Source organism: Neomonachus schauinslandi, chromosome 12 (genome assembly GCF_002201575.2).
Source record: "Neomonachus schauinslandi chromosome 12, ASM220157v2, whole genome shotgun sequence".
Lineage (NCBI taxonomy): Eukaryota > Metazoa > Chordata > Mammalia > Carnivora > Phocidae > Neomonachus > Neomonachus schauinslandi.
Window position 1 is genome coordinate 46,320,513 of NC_058414.1, and position 27,175 is coordinate 46,347,687.

Genomic DNA, 27,175 nt, shown 5'->3' on the forward strand with positions numbered 1-27,175 from the left:
TTGTTGCATTCCAGAATGTAGCTCAAATCTATCCACTTCCCTGTCATCATCCATGCCCAAGCCCAGACTACTCTGATAGACTCTCTTCCAGTGGCTACTCAGTATAATCCATTCTCCACAAAGCAGCCAAGGTGACCTTTTAACATGTAAATGAGATGATGCTTAGAGGCCTCAAAAGCTTCCCATTGCACATAGAATCAAGTGCTAACCCTTTGCTATCATTTTTTTCTACATGATCATCCCTGTCCGTCCTTTACTGTTTTCCCCCTACCTCTAGAAACTTTGGTCACACCACCCTCCTTACGGTTTCTTTAACATACTGAGCTTTTAACTCTTCTTTCATAGAGGTCTCCTAGACCCACTTATCTAAAGTAGTGTCCCCCATACTGCACCCAGATCCTCACCATTTCGCCTTATTTTTTTTCATAACTCTCATAGTCTGAAGTTATATTTATGATGCATCTGTTTGTTTATATTTATCTATGTAATCTCTTATCTGAAAAGAAGTTCCTTGAAAACAATTACATTATTGATCATGTTCTATTACCTGTTCTATTATTGATTATGATGTATATTACTGATCTGATTTCTATTGTTGGTGCCAAGAGCAGCGCCTAGCATATTTTTGAAATATAATAAAATATTCACTATACAAATGGAAATTGGAATTTTGAGGGATCTAAATATCTGACTTAAATAATATTTCATCCTGAAGAAAACAATGATAGGGGGAGTTTTCTACAGAGAAGGATGCCCTCAACTCCCCAAATGGAGGTAAAAGAACAGATGGGTAATAATTCAGGGAGACTTATGTCTGAAAGCCCCATAAATAATTTTCTCATAAGGTGTTCTGAAACAAGTACAAGAAAGATTTTTAAAGTTTCATTAATTTTGTTTAGTTCCAGAGTTTATAACTGATCTATGGTATCTAAAAGCTGTACTTAGACTAACACAAACATTCAAAAGTTAAATCATTGCCAAGGGCATATAATGCCCCAAACCTGAATGCAATAGCTCTGTCACATCAATAATAAAAAGAAAAAGGTACTTGGTGATAGATCAAAAGCTTAGATATTGTGGTTATTTATTTAGGGTATGTGATTAGTTATACAAGTACATGATATCTGGAAAGCAAAAATGAAATGACATAGCCTTTCAACTACTCTGTACTCACTGTGCATGGGGTCTGCATCCATGGTTCCCCGTCAATCTGCATTGGCAGAGACTTGCTAGTCCTAGGGGAAAATATTTCATTTTAAGTATAACACTGAAATATTTTACACAACAGACTATATGTAAGATGTAAGATGATGAGACCAGAGAATGCAAATATGGTAAGAGCTGGCCTTAAATTGATCTCTTCTGAAAGGGACTTCAATTCTTGACTATTAATAAGTACCTGAAAGGTACCTTGGTCACAGGAATACTAAGAGCTTCCTGGTAAATGTGATGATATGAAAAAATTATAGATGCCAAAAGAAAAACATAGGGCTTATGGTGTTTTTAAATTTTTTATTATTTTTATTTTTATTTATTTTGGGGGGGGTTATGTTTAATTATATAATCAGAATTCCTATAGCCAAAAAAGCCTCCTTGTTTTCATCAAAACCTACACAGCAAACCTGAAGGAAAGGTGTTTGATGTCTCAGATTTTCCAGTATCAACATTTTTACACAAATAACACGAACTATAACTGTGCTATAACCCACGGTTTCACCGTAGGGTCAAAGTAGACTTTTTTTTCCCCTAAAGGTAAAATTCTGGAAAAATGTTTCTTAATAAGGTTTAAATTTAATACACATAAAAAAATCTTACTTTACAATAAAGTGATTATTTAATTTTGTAGAAACAACGGTGTACTTTAGTCCATGAAAGAATTTAAGTTAATGGTGCCTCAACAGTGTTTTCATTGGGCAATATACCCGGTAGATTCTTTCATGCTTCGGGAAACTAAACTGTGTGAGAACCATTTGAGAGGGGACGAAGTTTGTATGTTAGAATTGTATCAATGGTCTGAACAAGAGAACATCAAATTTCAATCAACCTGATAAGTAATAGCTAACCAAAACTTTGTAAAATCTGCCAATTTCCATTATGTGGAAATATATCAGTATTAGTTACTGATAATTTGAGGCACAGATAAGACCAATGTTGTTACCAGAGTCCTGCATACTTTTAATTAGGTTGTACTTATACCATGTCAACCCCTTTTCTCAATTATAAAGAAACAACTACCTGATGACCACAGAGGAACACTGCGCCAGCCGCCGCCCAGCACTTTTCAGTCCTGTGTAGATTTGTCCCATCTCCATGGCTCCTTCCAAACCAACCACCTCCAGCAGCTGATCACTTAGATCTGAAAGGAAACAGAAGCCTTGTCAGTTACAGCGGAGATCCATATGTGCACAATTTAATGCCATTAGATATTAAGAAGATGAAAAATGAAAGCTACTTGACAAAGAAAGCTTGTCTTGGATTCTGAAAGTAATGAAAAGATGGCCTACATCTAAAGCTCTCAGTTTAACTAAACCTCGCGGTGCTGTGGGAAAAGATCTGCTGTCAATTTGATCTAAAACAAAATGGGAAGAATGAATTCGGAGCCAAATAATGCCAAAAAATATACCAGTAGTTTTTAACATCAACAAACTTAATGTTATCCCACATGTATATATGGAACGTTTATACATTTGGCAGCAAATACACACTTCAACACTATAAATAAAGTATGAGGATATGCTGTCAAACATGATTTTGTTAAATTACTTGAACAAAAGACCCTAGAGCTCGTGGAATTAAAGTTTCTCATTTTAGAGATAAGAAGATTGAGTCTCTAAATCATCAGGTGACTTGTCCATAGTCATAGGTAACTTTGTACAGAAGTTCAAGAAACAGTATTAGTTTCTTGAGATGTTTTTCTCATGATAAGAAATATGTTACTGGGCGCCTGGGTGGCTCAGTTGGTTAAGCGACTGCCTTCGGCTCAGGTCATGATCCTGGAGTCCCAGGATCGAGTCCCGCATCGGGCTCCCTGCTCAGCGGGGAGTCTGCTTCTCCCTCTGACCCTCCTCCCTCTCATGCTCTCTGTCTCTCATTCTCTCTCTCTCAAATAAATAAATAAAATCTTAAAAAAAAAAAAAAGAAATATGTTACTAAAATACTATTTGGGGGGGAAGATGGCGGAGGAGTAGGGGACCCTATTTCAACTGGTCCCCGGAATTGAGCTGGATATCTACCAGACCACTCTGAGCACCCACGAAACCAGCCTGAGATGGAAGAAGATCTGGATCTCTACAAACAGAATATTGCAGGCAGTTGGTTTTGAGGTACGAAGCCGAGAGCCGTGATTCTGTGGGCAGATATCGGAGGATAAACGGAGGCAGGAGGGTGCCTGGACGTGGGGATCCTACACCGCCGGTGAGTGACAGCCTCGCGTGCTGTAGATGGGGCACACACTCGCAGACCAGTAGCGTTGGGAAAGGACTTTAGGGCAGCCACTGGGGTGGAAAACCAGACTGGCGGGGTCGCGTGCACGTGAACCGCAGGCCCCCCGGACAGAAACCAGAGCGACAGTCACGTGCACATGAACTGCAGCCTCCCAGATGGAAACCAGGTGCACCGGGGTCCCGCCAGTGAACTGCAACCCCCGGGGTGGAATCCCCGAGTGGCGGGGTCGCACACATGCGAACTGCAGTCCCCTGGACAGAACCCCAAGCCGCGGAGTCGTGCGCACGCGAACTGGGAGCGGCTGGCGGTTTTAGAAGCACAAAGGGCAGAGATGTGCCCTGACCTGGAGGCAGGACTGGGAGCGCTGCAGAGGGGCGCACAACCCAGGATGCTGCAGTTTATAGCAGCACGGACAGAAATGGAGACATTGTGGCCTGGAGGGCTCACTGAAGAACAGACTGAGGTCTCTCTGCTCTGAGGCAGAGGGTTGGAAACGGTCTCTTCTGCTCTGACTCGTGGAAGAGACGTGAAAGGCGCCAGGGAAAGGCGCCAGAGAACAAAAGCCCCCAAAACTGATTCCCACTGAGCCCATCCCCCGCCACAGGGGTGCAGGGCAACTCCGCCCAAACAGGGTTGCCTGAGTAACAGCGCGGCAGGCCCCTCGTGCAGAAGACAGGCTGGGAAAACAAGAGGCCAGCAACCCTAAGGTCCCAAGAAAACAGGTGCATCTTGCTTGGGTTCTGGTCAATAATTTTGACTCTATACATTCCCTCAAACACCCATCAACAGAATGACTAGGAGAGGGAGCCCCCAAAACAGAAAAGACTCAGAGATTATGACTTATGCTGCAGATTTACAAATGGATGCAAATATAACCAAGATGTCAGAGATGGAATTCAGGCTAGCAATTGTGAAGACAATGGCTAGAATGGAGAAATCAATTAATGGCAACATAGAGTCTCTAAGGGCAGAAATAAAAGGTGAATTGGCAGAACTTAAAAATGCTATCAATGAGATCCAATCTAATCTAGATAATCTAACAGCTAGGGTAACTGAGACAGAAGGGAGAATAAGCGATCTGGAAGACAGTATAATAGATAAAAAGGGAAAAGAGGAGGCCAGAGAAAAACAACTCAGAATCCATGAAAATAGAATCAGAGAAATAAGTGACACCATGAGGCGTTCCAATGTCAGAATAATTGGAATCCCGGAGGGAGTGGAGAGAGAGAGAGGGCTAGAAGATGTATTTGAGCAAATCGTAGCTGAGAACTTCCCTAATCTGGAGAATGAAACAAACAGAGGCAGAGAGGACCCCTCCTAAGATCAAGGAAAACAGGCCAACACCCGGCATGTAATAGTAAAACTTGCAAATCTTAGAACCAAGGAAACCATCTTAAGGGCAGTCAGGGGGAAGAGATTCCTTATGTACAGAGGGAGGAACATCAGAATAACGTCAGACCTATCCACAGAGACCTGGCAAGCCAGAAAGGCCCAGCAAGACATATTCAGGGTACTAAATGAGAAGAACATGCAGCCAAGAATACTTTATCCAGCAAAGCTTTCATTTAGAATGGATGGAGAGATGCAGAGCTTCCACAACCGGCAGAAGTTGAAAGAATATGTGACCACTAAGCTGGCCCTGCAAGAAATATTAAGGGGGGTTCTATAAAAGGAGAAAGACCCCAAGAGTAATCTACAACAGAAATTTACAGGGACAATCTATAAAAACAACGTCTTCACAGGCAACATGATGACAATTAATTCATATCTTTCAATAATCACTCTCAACATGAATGGCCTAAATGCTCCCATAAAACGGCACAGGGTTGCAGATTGGATAAAAAGACAGGACCCATCCATATGCTGTCTACAAGACTCATTTTGAACCTAAAGATACATCCAGACTGAAAGTGAAGGGATGGAGATCCATCTTCCATGCCAGCAGACCTCAAAAGAAAGCTGGGGTAGTGGGGCGCCTGGGTGGCTCAGTCGTTAAGCGTCTGCCTTCGGCTCAGGTCATGATCCCAGGGTCCTGGGTTCGAGCCCCGCATCAGGCTCCCTGCTCGGCGGGAAGCCTGCTTCTCCCTCTCCCACTCCCCCTGCTTGTGTTCCCTCTCTCGCTGTGTCTCTGTCAAATAAATAAATAAAAATCTTAAAAAAAAAAAAAAAAAGAAAGAAAGCTGGGGTAGCAATTCTTATATCAGACAAATTAGATTTTAAACTAAAGTCTGTAATTAGAGACACAGAAGGACACTATATCATTCTTAAAGGGTCTATCCAACAAGAAGATCTAACAATTGTAAATATCTATGCCCCCAACATGGGAGCAGCCATCTACATAAGCCAACTGTTAACCAAAGTAAAGAATCATATTGATAACAATACGTTAATTGTAGGAGACCTCAATACTCCACTCTCAGCAATGGACAGATCATCTAAGCAGAAAATCAACAAGGAAACAAGAGCTTTGAATGATACATTGGACCAGATGGACCTCATAGATATTTACAGAACATTCCACCCTAAAACAACAGAATACTCATTCTTCTCGAAGGCACATGGAACTTTCTCCAGAATAGACCATATACTGGGTCACAAATCAGGTCTCAACTGATACCAAAAGATTGAGATTATTGCCTGCATATTCTCAGACCACAATGCTCTAAAACTGGAACTCAATCACAAAAAAAATTTGGCAGAAATTCAAACACTTGGAAGCTAAAGACCACTCTGCTCAAGAATGTTTGGGTCAACCAAGAAATCAAAGAAGAACTTAAACAATTCATGGAAATCAATGAGAATGAAAACACATTGGTCCAAAACCTATGGGATACTGCAAAGGCGATCCTAAGGGGGAAATACATAGCCATCCAAGCCTCACTCAAGAAAATAGAAAAATCCCGAATTCACCAACTAACTCTACACCTTAAAGAACTAGAGAAAAAGCAACAAATGACACCTAAGCCATGCATTAGAAGAGAAATAAGTAAAATTAGAGCAGAAATCAATGAATTAGAAACCAGAAACACAGTAGATCAGATCAACAAAACTAGAAGCTGGTTCTTTGAAAGAATTAATAAGATTGATAAACCACTGGCCAGACTTATCCAAAAGAAGAGAGAAAGGACCCAAATTAATAAAATTATGAATGAAAAGGGAGAGATCACGACTAACACCAAGGAAATAGAAACAATTATTAGAAATTATTATCAACAACTATATGCCAATAAACTGAGCAACCTGGATGAAATGGAGGCCTTCCTGGAAACCTATAAGCTGCCAAGACTGAAACAGGAAGAAATTGACAACCTGACTAGGCCAATAACCAGTAACGAGATTGAAGCAGTGATCAAAAACCTCCCAAAAAACAGGAGTCCAGGGCCTGATGGATTCCCTGGGGAATTCTACCAAACATTCAAAGAAGAAATAATACCTATTCTACTGAAGCTGTTTCAAAAAATAGAAACAGAAGGAAAGCTTCCAAACTCATTCTATGAGGCCAGCATTACCTTAATCCCCAAACAAGGCAAAGACCCCATCAAAAAGGAGAATTTCAGACCGATATCCCTGATGAATATGGATTCCAAAATCCTCAACAAAATCCTAGCTAATAGGATCCAACAATACATTAAAAGGATCATCCACCACGATCAAGTGGGATTTATCCCCGGGATGCAAGGGTGGTTCAACATTCGCAAATCAATCAATGTGATAGAACACATTAATAAGAGGAGGGAGAAGAACCATATGGTCCTCTCAATTGATGCAGAAATAGCATTTGACAAAATACAACATCCTTTCCTGATTAAAACTCTCCAGAGTATAGGGATAGAGGGAACATTCCTCAAGCTCATAAAATCCATCTATGAAAAACCCACAGTGAATATCATCCTCAATGGGGAAAAGCTGAGAGCCTTTCCCTTAAGATCAGGAACACGTCAAGGGTGCCCACTCTCACCACTGTTGTTCAACATAGTACTAGAAGTCCTGGCAACAGCAATCAGACAACAAAAAGAAACGAAAGGTATTCAAATTGGCAAAGAAGAAGTCAAACTCTCTCTTTTCGCAGACGACATGATATTTTATGTGGAAAACCCAAAAGACTCCACCCCCAAATTACTAGAACTCATCCAGCAATTCAGTAATGTGGCAGGATACAAAATCAATGCACAGAAATCAGTTGCTTTCTTATACGCTAACAACGCAACTGTAGAAAGAGAAATTAAAGAAACGATTCCATTTACAATAGCACCAAAAACCATAGGATACCTCAGAATAAACCTAACCAAAGAGGTAAAGGATCTATACTCTAGGAACTACACAACACTCATGAAAGAAATTGAAGAAGACACAAAAAGATGGAAAAATATTCCATGTTCATGGATCGGAAGAATAAACATTGTTAAAATGTCTATGCTACCCAGAGCAATCTATACCTTCAATGCCATCCCGATCAAAATTCCAATGACATTTTTCAAAGTGCTGGAACAAACAATCCTAAAATTTGTATGGAATCAGAAAAGACCCCGAATCGCCAAGGAGATATTGAAAAAGAAAAACAAAGCTGGGGGCATCACGTTGCCCGATTTCAAGCTATATTACAAAGCAGTGATCACCAAGACAGCATGGTACTGGCACAAAAACAGACATACAGACCAATGGAACAGAATAGAGAACCCAGATATGGACCCTCAACTCTATGGTCAAATAATCTTTGACAAAGAAGGAAAAAACATGCAATGGAAAAAAGACAGTCTCTTCAATAAATGGTGCTGGGAAAATTGGACAGCCACATGCAGAAGAATGAAACTCGACCATTCTCTAACACCACTCACACAGATAAACTCAAAATGGATGAAAGACCTCAATGTGAGACAGGAATCCATCAAAATCCTAGAGGAGAACATAGGCAGTAACCTCTTTGACATTGGCCACAGCAACTTCTTTCAAGATACATCTCCATAAGCTAGTGAAACAAAAGCAAAAATGAACTTTTGGGACTTCATCAAGATGAAAAGCTTCTGCACAGCAAAGGAAACAGTCAACAAAACAAAGAGGCAACCCACAGAATGGGAGAAGTTATTTGCAAATGACACTACAGATAAAGGGCTGGTATCCAAAATCTATAAAGAACTTCTCAAACTCAACACCCAAAAAACAAATAATCAAGTCAAAAAGTGGGCAGAAGAGATGAACAGACGCTTCTCCGAAGAAGACATACAAATGGCTAACAGACACATGAAAAAATGTTCATCGTCATTAGCCATCAGGGAAACCCAAACCAAAACCACATTGAGATACCACCTTACACCAGTTAGAATGGCAAAAATGGACAGGGAAAGAAACAACAAATGTTGGAGAGGTTGTGGAGAAAGGGGAACCCTCTTACACTGTTGGTGGGAATGCAAATTGGTACAGCCACTTTGGAAAACAGTGTGGAGGTTCCTCAAAAATTTAAAAATACAGCTACCCTATGACCCAGCAATTGCACTACTGGGTATTTACCCCAAAGACATAGATGTAGTGAAAAGAAGGGCCATATGCACCCCAGTGTTCATAGCAGCAATGTCCTCAATAGCCAAACTGTGGAAAGAGCCAAGATGCCTTCAACAGATGAATGGATAAAGAAGATGTGGTCCATATATACAATGGAATATTACTCAGCCATCAGAAAAGATGAATACCCAACTTTTACATCAACATGGATGGGACTGGAGGAGATTATGCTAAGTGAAATAAGTCAAGCAGAGAAAGTCAATTATCATATGGTTTTACTTATTTGTGGAACATAAGGAATAGCATGGAGGACATTAGGAGAAGGAAGGGAAAAATGGGGGGGGGGAATTGGAGGGAGAGATGAACCATGAGAGACAATGGACCTGAGAAACAAACAGGGTTTTAGAGGGGAGGGGGGAGGGGGGATTGGTTAGCCCGGTGATGGGTATTAAGGAGGGCACGTACTGCATGGAGCACTGGGTGTTATACGAAAACAATGGATCGTGGATCACTACATCAAAAACTAACAATGTATTGTATGGTGACTAACATAACATAATAAAATTAAAAACTACAAAAAAAATACTATTTGGGAGCCACCTAGAAAATTAGCACAGTGCAATTATTTTTTCTAACAGAGGGCAGTAGAAAGAGGCTAATAATAATAGCTTTTGCTTGATGAATGTTTACTAAGTAGTGCCTGTCACTGGACTAATCACTTTATTATCTCATTTGCTTCCCTTTAAAACCAATTGAAGGTAAAATGATCATTCCCTTTTACAGACAGAGAAACTGAACACTAGAGAAGTTAACTAATTTATTCATATTAACATACTTAGGAAGTCACAGAGCCAAAATTTCAACCCAGTGACTTAGACACATAACCGCTATGTTGTGTTTGATAAACCAACCATAGAAGAGAAAGAGACATAATTATATAGAGAAAAAGCCACGATTGTGTGAGCTTCAAGGACCCTTCCCAACCTGAAGACTTCTGCTCAGCCAGAGGTAGAGGTTGCCCTCACATCAGAGCAATTCCACAGAGCCCAGCCCTAACACACAGCCCCTATACAGCTTACCTATTTAGCTCAGAGTACCTGGACCCTTGAGAGAGAGGCAAAATTCTAGGTTCATATATATGGCCCTTTTATATTTTAGTATTCTCATGTATTTTCAAATGCAAATAAACAGTTTAATATTATTTTAGTAGCAGAAAAAGCTGGAGATTTTAGCACAGAGTGGTAGGGCATGATGATTTTACAAGATAATAACATAATAGCTGGTCATAGCTGAGGCTGGACTTGCAGAAAAACAAGTGTGTTTTATATGGGCTCCATTTTGTATGGAAAACCCTCATTCCCCACTAATGAATCCATTTTAGCATGGAGCTCACAAATGTAGAAGATGCATTTTTAGTGTCGTTCAAGTATATGACAAATAAACACTCCGAAATCTCAAAGTTTGTTAGGCTCATGCTCACTGGCGAATACAAGCCCTTAAAGTTGAAGTGTGACAAAGCCATTGTATTTTTTTAAATGAACTGATAAAAACAACAACAACAACACACAATTATTATTTTTTTTAAAACTTGAAGCATGAGATTTCTCAACTCAACACAACATTCTAGCTACAAAATCAAATGTTAACAAGTCATAAAACTTAGAGCATTCACCTTGCTGTTCTAAACCCTATTTAGACTTATTTCTCATGAAACTTATTCTGTGTTTCTAGTTTAAATTTATGTTGCCAAGAACAGATGGACAAGGAATGGAAACATATTCTTTCAGCTGTAGCCCGCACGAAAATGTACTTGGCTCTATAGCCTGGGTGTTAATATACGCATTTCTTAGATATATGTCAGCCAGAAAACTACACTGTGGCAAGCACTAAAACCCCAGATGTGTGTCTGGTGATATTTATAAAACAACAACAACAACAACATTGAAGTTTACATGAAGTATTACATATTTTGCAACTCCCTGATTCCTAAATAGGAATTTTGTGCTAATCTTGTAGTGATCTGGTTGATGGGAACTATTCTACAAGAAATAAAACACTTTCTCATGACAGTTAATCTGTGAGCCCTAACTTTTCCATGAATCACAGGGATTGTCTATACCCACACCATATTGCTGCTGTCTACCACCCTCCTTCTGATTTTTTTCTTTCTTTTAATTTGTCTTTGTTTTTCTCCCTGCAAAAAATGTCCTGAAAATCAGTCTCTACCATTAATAATCAGTAATGAAGATATTTCTTACAGATTTAGAAGACAGGCTTTCAAATCTTCATGTTCTTGATAACACAAAGAACTGCATAGAAATAGTGGAATATTTACTAACTCCAGTAGAGGTAAATTAATACCATATGCTTTTAATTAGGTGTTCAAAAAAAAATTAAAAAGAAACCCTAAATTTGTGCTGCACAAATTTGCTTCCATAACATTTCAACATTTTTTAATAGTCTGCACTGTCTGTGTAAAATTGAAGCTTCTTACATATTGCCTCTGAGAGCTGGATCTTGATTGATTTCAGACAAAGATAGTTTCCATCTATATAATTTCGAATTTTGTTTCTATATGTAGTATCATCTAAAAACATCAAAGACTTCCTCACTTCATATTCTAGCTAAAATTATTTTACATGCAGGTCTCACTGGGATGTCAAAACCAATCCGAAGAACCTGCTTAATTGGTTTGCTACCTGGCTACAGATTTCCTTTAAAACCAATTCTTCAACATAAGAATCAAAGTAGCAAACTACAGCCCACGGACTAAGTCTGGCTGGCTGCTTGTTTTTGTATGGGTTGCTAGTTAAGAATGGTTTTTACACATTTACAAAGTGGAAAGAATTTAAAAAGAATAATAGACTGTAACATCTGAAGATTCTATGAAATTAAAATTTTAGTGTTCATAGTTTAGTTTTGATGGGAGCACAGCCACACTCTTTCATTTAGGTTTTGTCTATGTCTGCTTTTATACTACAATGGTGGAGTGGTTGCAACAAAGACCTTATAGCCCACAGAGCCTAAGATATACACTATCTGGACCTTTAGAGAAAAGTGCCAACCTCTGCTTAAAAGAAACAATTAATTAGGCCATTGGAATTTTCACTTTAGTACTGTCACTATAAATGCAAAATGGCGTCACAGTGACCTGAAAGGCATAACATCCTTCCTTCATCAGTGGATATATCCTTGAGTAAAACAGTTGTTCTCAACCATAGAATCTCACCACCTTTGTATACTGTGAGGTTCCTCATCAGAAAATTTGTTGTTAATCATGAAGTACTGAAGTTTCCAAATAACTTTATTACAAAATAAATGAGCAGCTTAATGTTCAACATTATGTGCAGTCATTGCATCCAGATTGGACTTTTTGAATGTGAGGGAAAAAAATAATAGTAATACACAGGAATGCACAAATTGTGACCAGACGGGTAGATTCAGGTATTAGCTCCACCTGTGAGAGTACTGAGTATTGAGACCTCCTGACATCCTGGTAATCGGAAGGGTGCATCTATCCTGAGGAAGAGATTGCTTTTGTTCAGGGGAAAAACAGTACATTTTTGAAAGAGTTAACATATCTTTCCAAATGGTTCTATAGGGGTAATAGAGGCGAGAGAATCTGCCAAATTTGATATTTTCATATTTAAAATAGAAAGTCCAGAATAGGTACTTCAGAGGGAAGAAACTTAATGAAATAACCTAAATTGAGTCATATTAGGGCAACATTCTTAACACAGGGTCAGTGACTCTTCAACAGTATTTCAATATAATTGGCGTCCTTCGTTACCTTATATATTTTATTTTTATGAATTTTAAAACATGCTCTGAAGAGTCAGTAGATTTCACCAGACTACAGCACAAATATGATAAGAAACACTACTTTAAAATTTCATTTGCCTTTGTTTTTATAAATCATTTTCTAAACATTGTTAGTACTGTATCATTTTGTTACACAGGCAATCAGAGGGTATGAATGTAAAATTTGAAAATAAGGGGTAAGGTATAGATTCGAGGACACAGGAGCAGCACAGCCTATAAGTGGGTAATATTTATTCACAGCTCAGTCTCTTCATTTTTGACAGTTATGCCCTGATAATATGTCTCATTATGTAATTGTTTCAGACTGCCATATGTGAGGGAACAGAAGAGGATGCATTACAAACACAGACTGAATGTGGGTTGTAGCATTTTAGCATTTCGTAGAATATAATGTGTACTGAAGTGAGGGGAAGGAGGGGCAGGGAAGGGCATACTCCTTTGTGCATGGTGTCCAGCCACATGCTGTAACGTGGTGGGAGGCCATGTCCTGGGGTACACTCAGTGACTCAGCAGGGACATTTTGTAATCACCATAAACTGCTAATTATATCAACATCTATTTTTTTTAAAGATTTTATTTATTTATTTGAGAGTGAGAGAGCATGAAAGAGAGAGCACATGAGAGGGCGGAAGGTCAGAGGGAGAAGCAGACTCCCTGCTGAGCAGGGAGCCCGATGCGGGACTCGATCCCGGGACTCCAGGATCATGACCTGAGCCGAAGGAAGTCGCCCAACCAACTGAGCCACCCAGTCGCCCCTATATCAACATCTATTAAGTTCTTATTTGGCCAGGGCGAGTCCAGGATATCTATGGAGTTGTACCTCCTGAGTGTGGATGGATTGTATGCTTCTAGTGATGCTTCATTTATCTAGCATCTATATGAGACATGCCTGAAGATTCCAGAATAAACTTTTGAAAGGCCAACGTATATATGAAATTCATCCACCTAAGTGAATGCTTTGAGGATTTTTCCTTAATATGTCCATCTATTGTCCCGATTATTTAGATGGCTCCTCACAAGCATACATGGCTGTTTTCCCTGACCTCCATAAATTAGAAAATGCGAAGAAGAAAAGCGGATTAGAGAGAACTAAAGCAACAGTTTATTAATATGGACTTCATTTCACATCACAGTATGTAAGCATTAAAGAAGACTTTCAGCACCTAAGGTGATACCCCATGCAATTTTAGGTCTATCAAGGAAATGGGGACAGTTAATATATATACTCTATGCCCACTATGGGCAGGCTCTCCTTAGGAATTTACAGGCATTTTTTTCATTTAAGACTCCCAACAATCCTTAGAAGCTGATTTTATTCTCTTCATTTTATTGATGAGAAATTTACTTGCCCAAGTCTTCACAAATCTGGTTTTTGAACTAGGTGTACTTAACTCCAAATTCCATGTTACTGTACATGCTGAGAGTAGTAAGAACTAACCATTAAATGTTATCAGTGATGGAAGAGAGAGAGAGAGAAAAAAAAACATGAATAGTACCATCAATAATCCTACCAGTAAATCATTTCAGATGTTGTCACTAAATTAAATACAGTATAAAACTCTCATTCACAATGACTATTCCAGGTCATGTGTGAATTATACTCTGAAGAATCTTATAAGAAGGCTATGACATACAAAATGCTTTTTGGAATAATTTCCATCCAAAATGGTTAAAATGAAAAAAAACTTAGAAAATTACAGTCTGGTACATAAATGGATTAACTAGAGTTTTTGGAAAATCTAGCTGTATGAAATACCCCATTCCCTTTAAAAACTCTGAAAATAAGGGGTTAAGGTACACATACAGAAATTATATATATATATATATATATATATACATATATATATATATATAGTAGAGTCACATGCCTGCTTTTAAAAATGACTTTTAAAGAATGGATTTGATCATCTCTTTTAAAGCCATCTGGTTTTTGAAAACAACCAGGCAGAGCTGACTATAACTTTATGTATTTTCATTCTAAAATTCTGAACTTTCCTAAATGGATCCAAAAAAAGTAAAGACCAGAAATCACAGTGTGGCATACAGTCAACAATTTTCCCTTATTGGGACCAAAGTGATTCAGGGCCTGCAAATCATTTTGTTACATGGCATACTTGAAAAGTGATCTTCACCCCAGGGCACACAACCCAAGAAATCGTAAGCATTTCATTCACAAGGCCCATAGAGAATCAGCTTAAAGACTTCCCATAGCAATCTATTGCTGCACCTGACAATGTGTATCATGAGTAAATGTAAGCAGAGAGTTTGCGAGCACAAGCTAGCAGTGATTCTGAACACTGCTGCTTCTGGGTTCTTGAGTCAGTTTGTTCTCGTTAAGGTTTGTGGAGGGACTGAAGGCTGCTGCTTGTTTTCTGTGTGAATGAGCCATTAGTGTGTATGGGGATGTTTTCACAGCACCATGCCTGCGCTGCCCTCTTCCATAAACCAAGCTACTTCACGTGTCTCCTCATATTAGCACCATCACTAAACAAAGCAAGCGCTCATGAATGATGGCTGATGTCAGCAAATTCTGAACAGCTTCTGGAGGGGCATCCTGCACCCCAACACTGATGCCTGCTAAGAGGGTGAATTCACCAGGGAGATGACCAACTGCCGTTCTTCTAAGAATTAAACAGCTCCAACAATTAAAAAAGAAACCACCCCAATTCATACTCAATTTATTTAGAAGGCAGTGCCAATATGATTTTACATATGACTATGTAGTCTTTACATTCAATTTCCAGAAGCACTATGAAAATGTTATTTTCCTGACATATATTATAAAATATAATGGCATGTTTCACTGTCCTTTATTTTAGTTTCAATGAGGTATGAAAAACACTTGTGAAAAACAAAATTTTAAGAACGTGGTAATGCATTTGACCTCACTTATAAACCTAATGCTGAAAATTAAAATAAGGACAAAATATAGTAATGAAGCATAGTTATTTACTGTATAACAGAGCGGAGTTTTATGTCTAGTGTATCCTGGTTACATATAAATATTGTACTCTGAACAAGAGATTGAAAGATTCCATTATATTGGGGTTACTGTGCTTTTTCCCACCATTTGCATAAAACCCGGCAGCTCAGAAGGACATCTTAGTCTCCTGGCAGCACGTCTTCGGAAAAGAGGTTACGCATGACTAAATAAAATTAAATCCCAGTAACCTTCATTTGGAACTTTTTGGTATTGGTAAAATATAGGATTATCTCCTGAAATCTGGTGTGCTGCCAGAGAATCCTTGAAAACCTGCTGGCTTCAGGGCTCTGCACAACAGGAATGCCACAGTCGCTGGTTAAAACAGTGTGTGTTTAAGGAGTTTTGCTGTTATGCAGGACTGAGGACCCCCTCTCAACTGAGAACAGGACATGAATGCAGAACTGAGGCAGGAACTCTCATGGTCTCAAGTTCTAACAACACACTTAATATGATCATTGCCTCACCATTTAAAGACGAGCCATTCTTGACTCACTCATGAGTGCCTCTAATAAAGAATGATTCGAGTCAGAGAAGATTCTGCTTAATTTGTTTTTCTATTTTTTAAGCTTAAAATAGACTGTAGACAGATGGACCATCATACCTAAGAGGCTACCTGTTGGCAAGTTAGTACAGCTTAGTGTATACCTAGATTCTTCTATTTTTATTTTCTTCTGCCTTATAAGATAACCTTTTTTCTTTCTTCTGCCTTATAAGATAATCTTATTTTATAACTTTATGGCTACAGAAAAAGAATGATATTATGTCTTGGATTACTAAATTGAATTAATGTTGACCTAAGTAGTTTCATTTGGATGGGATTTTAAAATTAATCTCATTTGTAAATACTTGTAAGAAATACAATATCCTTTGTCATGTCAATTACAAAGTTAGCAAAGAAATCCTTTCAACACATGAAATCACTTTAGAAGAGAGAATTTGCAATTAACTACTGTCTAGGAGAGTTTCAGTATCCATTCACCTCATGATGCTTATTAACCATGTACTGACAAGTTTCCAAAGAGCTTGAATTTTAAAAAAATAAAGAATAAGCCCTTGTATATGGACACGTTGAGGGATTCCGGTAAGTACAAAAGGTCTCTGTGAGAAAGTTTTCCTTTACATTTTAAGAAGCATGTCTTTTATCTTTGTAAAAGAACTGCACTGATATTAATCCAAATTTTAGAAAATACAGCAACATTCATGACTAATAGTTATGTGAAAAGTAGAAATGGAACATTCAGAGTACCTTTGCCCCTAACAACACTTGAATACATAGGAGAAGTTCAAATGCAAACTTTCAGATTTTCAACACTGAAAAACTAAGGACTTTATCTCCCTTTTCAAGGAGTTGCTTTGTGGGTAGGGAAAGCCAAAACCTCTTTTATGGTCCAAACTTTGTTAATATAATTCATTCTTTTCCTACCTCTTCTTATAAGAGATATATTCTTTTTAAAATAGTTTAAAACACTTTTGCATTGATACTCTTGGTACAAAGAAAAATTATTCCATTTAGTTGTATTCTTTTAAAAGTTATTTGTTTAAAAGGGCTTCACTGTATTGGTCTTGTAGCCCTTCATACAACAGAACAAAAGCAGTTCTATGAAAGAAGTCTAAACTTGGACAAACCGTAAAAAAAAAAAAAAAAGCAAAGTTCCTCTCTGTTTTTATCAAATTTGATTGCTGCAGCTGTTCCCAGTTTCTGTATTTTAAAAATAGCCTTATTCAGTGCCTTGTTGGCTAAAGGCCAGAGTGCCATTAGAACATGCTGTACGGAAAACCTCTATTCAGTTACAGATACAGAAATATATTTAAGATCAGTGGGGGTCATCTGCAGCAAACACTTGTGAAAGAAAATAGAATTTTAATGTGTTTAGACTGATCGCCACTTTTGCCACATAGTTTAAAGCTCTTGTGCAGAATCTTCCTATTAACTTTTTTTTTTTTAATTTCAGTCAGGTAAAAATGCAGAATGAGTATCAAGTTCATTGGAAAAATATTATTAGAAAGTTCTTGTTCCTCAGATAGCAGTTGGATAGCTGAGATACACATTTCAAAGAATGTTACCAGTGGTTTCTGTTCAACAAGTTCACAGGTATGCATTGATCCAGTGGAAAGGTATGTATTACTAAGCAAATGCTACGAATGGAAACACAACTTGTCTCTGACATAGGCCACCTAATCAAGGTCCCCAGGTGTGAACAAACCAACGTGTCCAAGGAGAAGGAGACTAGGAACTTATTTCATACTGATAAATTTATATCTTTGGGCTCCAAGTGTATGGGGATAGGGTCAAAGAACTGAATTATTAGTAGAGTTTCACAGTTCAGCTCTACATCTATTCAGTTCGTTCCTTTTTCCTCAAGAAATAATTGAAACTAGCATTTGGGACTAAACAGATTCATAAAGAATGCTAATTTGAGTTATAAGTAAAAAGAATCTGTTCTGCATGGATTATCAATAAAAAAAGAAGAGATTTTTGAAGCCAGGAAATGAGAACAGTAAGAAAGAATTAGAAAGCAGGGGTCTAGGGAGAACATGAATGAGAAGAGAAGATTTCATTAGGGAAATGTACATCATTGTCAAGAGGTGAAACACCTGAGATTTTACCTTTCTTGAAAGCTAACATGTTAGCCTTCCACAGTTTGGGGCGGGCTGGCACAAGACAGAAATCTCTGGAGTGAGAGACCCAAGACTTCATTACCTACAACAAACATTTATGTCAGTCTTCTGAACCCCAATTTCCACAGGATGAAGCAATGAGCATTTACATCATAGACTCGAATGGGGCATAGAAAAACTAGGTCAGCATTCTGTAGGCTTCTTGGGACAAGATTAGGTTCACTGTGAACCTATGGATAGAAATAAGGCACAGACTGCTCTTATTTCCACAAGGAACAGGGATGAAGAGAAGCTGCTCAGGTGTTCAAGGTGCAAGACATAGTAGAACCAAAATTCAGTGAGATTGAATTGGTAAGAAGAACAAAGCTGTACTATAACTGGACCAAGTGGCAACCCACAGTAATAAAGTTCTTTATTAGGCTATTAATATAATTATTTTACTCTGCCATTGCTTTATGATTTCCAAAATAAAAGTCGTAGTGATGACAAAGTATACAGTATCTTAGAACTCTGGATAGCAATATTACCAAAAAAGACATTTGCTATTTACCACATCCTCATTATAATCTCAAAAATAGCACCAATAAAAATGTCAAAACAAAAAATAAAAATATTAAAATCATATATAGCAATTGCTAGACTTGCTCTTGAATATATATATATTCATATATATAGTGATAAGCAAAACTCAACAGAGACTCTTAACATCAGAAAGGAGAGGTTCTCATTTACTGTACATTCAGAGCTGGGCATAAGTCCGGAGCTTCTGGAGGGCAACTTGCTACCACATGGGAGGAGCCATTCTGGTTTGTAAATTGTTTGAGCACTTGGATTCAGTCATTTCCAAACATAGTCATGGATTTTCCATTACATGAGCAAATATATCCACTTTGTCTCTTTTAAAATCACTTTAAATTTATACATATAAAATAAAGACAGACTAGTTTTGTTTAGCCAGTTGAATTGGTTTTCTCTCCCCTGCAGCTACATGACACCTGAGTGACAGGACTTCCAGTTCTAACTACTGCCAGATTCATTGTCCTCAATATACTTTGGTAGTGTCATTCTCCTTCATGGTCACCTTTAATTGATTTATATTCCTTAAAGAGGAAGAGCAAGAACGTTGGCATTCAGCTACCCATAATCTTAACTTTATTTCCAGTACTCTTTCATGCAAATTCTCAGACCTTTTCCAAACTACTATTTTCTGTTCCCTTAAGTAGGCTTGATTTCCCCTACTCTGCTGCCCTCAAGTATGGAAACTTTTTCGTCCTCTCCTTTTTAAAGTCTGTCAGTCCTTTAAGGCTCAGTTAATAACATCTCTTCTGTACTGTTTTCTCTTAGGTCATCAACCCACTGCTAAATATTACAAAAACACAGTATCATTATGACCCTTTCGGCACTCAACTTAACACAGGGAGGCAACAGTCACAGAATCAAAGATTCACAAAGTGTGGCTCCCAGAGTGTAAGACCTAGCAGATAAAAAATGACACAAATCACTTTGCACTTCGGTCATCTCGTTGTCTAATGGTCTACATGAGACTCCTTACTGTTGAGCTTGATCATTATCAGTATTTTAGTCCAAGTCTGGTTTTTCCTCCACACCACTCACAAAAGTAATCTCCATTTTGAAATAACTATTACAAATTTCCAATTCTCTCATTTTGTTTCATCATGATTAGGGATTTTGGCAAGAGTTTTTATTTTCCTGGCTTAAATTTGATCTCCATATTTATTTTGTTATATCATACATATTGTTTCATAATATTACCTAACTTCCATTTGTTCATTTATTCATTTACTTCATACAACACAGTTACGTGGAGTATAAAATAGATGCTCAGTAGATCAATATATGCCAGGTAGTGTGGAAGATAAGTGAGATGGGTGTGAATGAACTTACAGTTCCTATTCTCAAAGAGCATATTATCCTTAAGAGAACTGACCTGCAAAAAAATGTACTATAGTATAATTCATGCTACAATAGACATATTCAAAGTATAAACTGTGAAAAATGGAGTGTGTAGCTGTATGGATGTTGACTGGGAGTAGGGAAAGTTGGGGTAGTAAGAGTTTAGGGAAAGTCTGTCTGGAATTGATGATACTGAAAGTCAATTTTAGTTATCTGATGTTGGGGTGAGTGAAGCTCTCCCAAAATGAGAAACATGTATGAAAATAAAACAATGTTTAAATCACATGATATGTCCAGTGAATTATAAAAATCTCAATTTTTCTGGCTTATAAATAGCAAGGGGAAGGGTTGTAAGAAATGAGATAATGAGGACTCAGTCATGAAGGGCCTTATAAACCTTGCTAGGTTGCTTGAATTCTCCTTGTAGTTGACTGGGGGCCAGTTAAGATTTCTAAGTGAAGTAGACAAGTGATTAGATTGCATTTTAAAAAGAACATCTAAGGAGTCATGTGGAATCTGGATTGTAAGGAAATGAAGTTAGGAAGCAAGGTGAAATAATCTGGGTGAGAGATGACAAGGAGTTAGGTAAGGCTGAGGCCATGTGTAGAAGAGGGAAAGTTGTTTACGAGGCAGAACTGGCAGTAACCAGGACCTGGGAGGTGGGGAGTGTTAGAAGGTATGATGATGTCTAGATTCAGGCTTATGAGACAAGCCGATGACAATGCCACCAATCAATATGGGGAAAATGGGGGTATTGAGCTGGGGGAGGACAAGTGAGGAAGTAGGAAACACAATGAGTCTGATTTAGGATGTGCTGATATCATGAGCTCTGTGGGACATTCACACAGAACTCTCTGAAACTCTACAGAGAGGACTGTTTGGAGAAAACATGTCTGTATGTATGAATGCTATTTTCAAATTCATTTAAAATCTTCAAGGGTAAGAATCATATACTGTGTCACTTTATAGTTTGTTGTTGGTTTGTTTTTTAGATCCCCAAATGCACATCCTGGCATAGAACAGACAATCAATAAGCAAATGTTGAATTAGTAATAATGTACTGTATTAAGTACACTTGAAGCTTTACTGAGAGTCTTCTTTAAGTGTTGCCAAAGGATAGACTCACCTTTGAATTTCTTTTACAACGAGTACTAGCTGGGGGGAAAAATGGTCCATGACTTCAGAGACAATTTCTTGAAGTGACAAATGTATTCCTTTTGATTAAAGGTAAACATGGAGGGATTATCTTTTATATGGAATGATTTCTTATACTAATCTGGCTCTATTTAGTTTCCCTGTTTTTTTTTTTTTCCATGACTTACTATACTCAGAGTACTTAAGAACTGTGCTTAAGCCATTGTTAGATGTTTTATTTTTTTAAACTTGCAACCAAAAAGCATTTCTTATTGATATAATTTTACAGATGGGGAAAAGAAGTCAGAGAAAATAAATTATTTGCCCAGAGTTATTCAGTAAGTGTCTACAGTTCTGCTCATGATATCAAAATCCCTCCCTGCCTCTCGAGGATACTAATGGAAGATTCTTTGGACAACCGCCATTAATTAATAATATCTCATCACAGCAAATTTTAAAGGCAAAACTGTCTTTATCTAGCCATTCTCTTTGTTGGAAACTCCTTTGTCATTATTAATTATTTTCTATTCTCACCCTGATTCAAGAATGTTGATAATTTCATTTTTACTGGTTGCTGTAAAAATTGACATCAATTTGCCTCATTCTTTGTTATCTGCACAATAGTGTAAAGAAGTTAGGATTACATCTGTAACAAAAAGTATTATGTAACTACTAAATGTTTTATTTTCAAATATTTCCAAAAATAATTATAATTTGAAGCATTTTAATATTTAAAAATTCTTTAAATCAGATATTTCTGATTATTTAACCTGTATTGCAGGTTACCTATTGTCATAAGATGCTAATCAGATCATCACATTGTAGTTGTTAGAATTATTTTATGGATTTGGAATTCTATTAAATTGATGATTTATTTTTTCCAGATAAGTCACCATGCAAGAGGCACTTACTTATTACACGTTTTTCAGCATATGTTGCAAGTTTATTTTAATGCTGAAGAGGCACATTATGATCAAAGCAGAATTCTGCCCAATTTAAACTGTTCCAAGCTATTTTCATACATTCACTCATGTAATACTGTAAAATTTACATTAAAATGAACGCTCCTCTACAATTAAGTGATTCAGTCAACATTAAAAAAAAAGGTGCAAATGTGTGCAACGTGAAAAAAAAATCAACAGATGTGCGAATAATCTCTGCTTGGGGATTAGTATCAAAAAGAACAGCAGCCCCCCCCCCAAATTCCAACATTTATTCTTTTTATACTCTGAAGTTTTTCTGCACCCATGTTAAAGGACATACACAAAAACAATCATACGATCTTCCCCTATGGTGATAACTGGATTAGTCAATAACAAATTGAAGCGAAGAGCATATAATAGCATACAAAATCAACAAAAGCTCTTAGGGATGGACATATATTTTTTGATTTTGCCTCATTCTTATACTCCTCTCTCCTGATAATGTATACATTTCAAAAGTAGCAATGATTCACCCACATTCAGAGAAAATTCATATGTATATGCCAGAATATTTAGCATTAAAACATTTAAATAGGAATTAGCCAGCTAGGATACAGTAACAAAAAGAAAAGCTTGTCATCCTAGAGGATCTGGTCAATGCATGCAGTTGTCCAGATTGTATACCGCATAATTTTAGGTTGACAATTCACATTCTAGTGAAATGAATGGCATCTCCCTAAATTTTACAGAGCATGTCCTTTGCATTCACTTACACTGAGGCCCTGGCAAATATCATGAGGCCATAGGAAATGTGAAGAGATTTCTTTCCATGGGATAAATGAGATCAAAGTGCTTCATAAAGCTTCCTTTATGTTCCCAGGAGGTATATTTTAGTGACCATTGGAAGAATGTTCAGTCTTCACCTACTTCAATAGGTGTGAGACAAAGAGTAACTTGAAGTGTCAATTATCAATCTGAATTGTTTAGACAATTTGAAGCTTCTTGTCAAATAACATTGATAAAAGTTACTTAAGTGTCATCCTTAGTCTCTCCTCCCCCTGGATATTTATCCCTCCATCATTTTAGCTGAGCTCCCTAGTGCCATCTCTGAGAAAATACAAAACTGGAAATCGCACAAACTGACAAGGCTATTCCTAAGTAGGGGGAAAATGAGTTGATGGAATTGTACTTAAAAATATTATCCATTAATGTTTTTTCAACTAATTCACATTTATAGAAATCATTGATATACATCATATTAAATCACATACTTTAAAACAAGGACAGTGACCTTGTTCACAAATTTCAACATGTTTTATTAGAGTAGGAGAAATTGTAACACATGGAAACGTGTATACTGAGGCTTAACATACCCATCCATGTTCAACTCTGACATGACCCAAAGTTTCAACTATTCTGACTTACTGCAGCTCTTCTACACAGTTCTACAAGTAACATTGATGACCTGAACCTTCCAAGTGCGTCTGTATGTGTGTCTATCTAGATAAATATGAAAGAGGAAAATGATTAGCCGGAGGTCTTTGGTTAAGTCACTGACCATACTTCAATCCATTACATAAGACCGACTTTCCACAGAGATTTTAAATTGGGAAATATAAACCTGCTGAGAAAATAGAAGGTTTATGATTTGGTGAGGAGTTAACATGACTTAAATTGTTTCATAAAAATCTTCATTGGCTCTTTGCCCATGAGAACTAAAAGGTTCAAGTTCTCAGTCAACTGGCTAAAAGGAAGTTTAGAGTGTTTCTGGAACATTATGAAACAGCCAGGACCGATGTTATACCATTAGGACAGCAATTATTTTCTGTACAAAAAAAGGATGTTAATAGTAGGGTCATGGGTATGGGAGGGGAACATATGCTCAGGTGGATTAAATCAAGGAGAAAAAGAAATGTATTACTATGAATTGTTTCCGTTTTTTATCTCTGGTAGTTATGTGCATGTAATTCTTTGAAATTGGGAAATTTTTATTTGGAAAAACTTTAAGCACTTGAATAAGCTTTTGTCATATGTGTATATGTGTGTGCGTATTCACAACATCAGATGTTCAACAAAAGTATCATAATTTTAATTTCTTGCTAATCAACTTAATTCTGCCTCCATGTTCCCATTACTCTATTTTACCAGTAAATTCTATCTCAGATATTTTAAAGGCCAATTTCCTCTCTGAAGTTTGTAAAATAGCCAGGAAAATTTGAAAACAGCCTCTCATTCTTAGTGTGTTATATTGCCACTATTATTCGTATTATATAAGCTGGCCTTCTGATGCACCTGTGGGACTGAGGGAAACTTGCCGAAACTTGTCTTAGGGCTGCCTCCCAGCTCTTTCACTGGAGATGGAAGATAACTTCACAGCTCTTCCATTTGCGATGTCATACCCTCTCCTTGGGACTATTCCAGGGAGCCACTTGTGGTTCTACACTGTTCTTGGGAGCCATCACTGTAACCCTTTCCCTCTGCCTGGCCCAGCAGAACCTCTCTTCTCTCTTTCTTGACCCCTAAATTCCTTCTCTTTCTTTGGAATCTCATATCATCTTTTCAGGGAGCAAAAGTTATCAATTGTTGGCCAGATGGCTGAATCTGGTCCACAGAATTGTTTGACTTATACCATACCGTGTCACAAAATTTTAAGTTGTTGCTGACTTTTTTTTAATCTGTCAATTTTTTTAAAACACCTTTATCGAGGTGTGATTGCCATACAAAAAGCCGCATATATTTAATATGTATAATTTGATGAGTTCGGAGATTAGTATATACCCATGGAACCATCACCACAATCAATGCCATAAACATATCTATCACCTCCAAAAGCTTCCTCCTTTTTCTGCTAATAACAACAGCAACGTGTTAGCAACAACCTAAAGAATGAGTCTCAGCCAGGTGAACAGGTAGGTGACGGTGGTTTCAGGTAGGAGAATAGTATGTGCAAAGGAGCCATGAAAGGTGAGATAAATCCTGATGCTTAAAATGACCTAGAAATTGCTTAACTTGGCTGCAGCACAGAATTTCATGGGGTATGAAGGAAAGGGCAGGCAGGGTCAAAGGGTAAGCAGGTGCATGAATACATAATTTTATAAACCATGTTAAAGAGTTTGCACTTAGGTGAAGGGTTGTTGGCCTCCCACTGAAATATTGCATGCAGTGGAGAACATAATCAGATTTTTGGTGTTGAGAAATCTTATGATCTCTCCAAAATCTAGTTTCTTTATCTGTAAAAGTGAAAAAAATGTCATATATTGTTTGCCTCATTGAATTATCACAAAGATCAAATAATATGATATATGCTAAAGCTTGGCAAACTCTAAGATATAAGTAAACCTTATATTGAATAAAATTTAGTTAATGTTTCAACTGTATTTGTAGGAGGGGAGTGAAGAGGATCTCTGATAAATTTTATTATGTAGAACAATAGTAATAAAGTACAATGTATGTAAGTTACTAGCAAATAGTAATAAAAGTACAATGTATATAAGTTACTAGCAAATATTAATTAAGAGAAAGATATGATACAGATAACATGAATATTGGGGTTAAAATTGAGATGAAGGGTATAGATGTTGCAAATAAATTTAATTTTTTAAAAATTAAAAAATTTTTTTTTTTTAAAGATTTTATTTATTTATTTGACAGAGAGAGACACAGCGAGAGAGGGAACATGAGCAGGGGGAGTGGGAGAGGGAGAAGCAGGCTTCCCGCCGAGCAGGGAGCCCGATGCGGGGCTCGATCCCAGGACCCTGGGATCATGACCCGAACAGAAGGCAGACGCTTAATGACTGAGCCACCCAGGCGCCCCTAAAAAATTTTTAATTAACATATAAGGTATTATTTGTTTCAGGGGTACAGGTCTGTGATTCATCAGTCTTATAAAATTCACAGTGCTCACCATAGTACATACCCTCCCCAATGTCCATCACCCAACCACCCCATCCCTCCCACCCCCCTCCACTCCAGCAAGCCTCAGTTTGTTTCCTGAGATTAGGAGTCTCTTATGGTTTGTCTCCCTCTCTGGTTTTGTCTTGTTTCATTTTTCCCTCTCTTCCCTTATGATCTTCTGTCTTGTTTCTCAAATTCCTCATATCAGTGAGATCATATGATACTTGTCTTTCTCTGATTGACTTATTTCGCTTAGCATAATACCATCTAGTTCCATCCACGTCATTGTAAATGGTAGGATTTCATTTTTTTGGTGGCTGCATAATATTCCATTGTGCATATGTATAGACCACATCATGTGTGTATATATATATACATATATATATATATGTACGTATATATATATATATATATAAATACACACACACCACATCTTCTTTATCCATTCATCTGTTGATGGACATCTACATCTAGGCTCTTTCCATAGTTTGGCTATTGTGGACATTGCTGCTATAAACATTGGGGTGCACATGCCCCTTTGGATCATTACATTTGTATCTTTGGGGTAAATATCCAGGAGTGCAATTGTTGGGTCATAGGGTAGCTCTATTTTTAACTTTTTGAGGAACCTCCAGAGTGGCTGCACCAGCTTGCATTCCTACCAACAGTGTAGGAGGGTTCCCCTTTCTCCACATCCTCGCCAATATCTGTCGTTTCCTGACTTGTTAATTTTAGCCATTCTGATTGGGGTGAGGTGGTATCTCACTGAGGCTTTGATTTGGATTTCCCTGATGCCAACTGATTTTGAGCACTTTTTCATGTGTCTGTTGGCCATTTGGATGTCTTCTTTGCAGAAATGTTTGTTCATGTCTTCTGCCCATTTCTTGACTGGATTATTTGTTCTCTGGGTGTTGAGTTTGATAAGTTCTTTATAGATTTTGGATAC

General features: G+C 37.6%; 1 protein-coding gene across 6 annotated transcripts in view; it reads right to left on the bottom strand.

The window, feature by feature from the left end:
• Positions 1-27,175, bottom strand: part of DGKB (diacylglycerol kinase beta) — a 666,176-nt gene that overhangs the window by 34,945 nt on the left and 604,056 nt on the right. For all 6 annotated transcript variants that reach the window (XM_021689586.1, XM_021689590.1, XM_021689588.1 and 3 more), the window contains 2 exons: positions 2,236-2,356; positions 1,175-1,235 (listed from right to left, as the gene is read on the bottom strand). In XM_021689586.1, the coding sequence (XP_021545261.1) occupies positions 1,175-1,235; positions 2,236-2,356 (182 nt within the window). The remainder of the gene's footprint in view (positions 1-1,174; positions 1,236-2,235; positions 2,357-27,175) is intronic.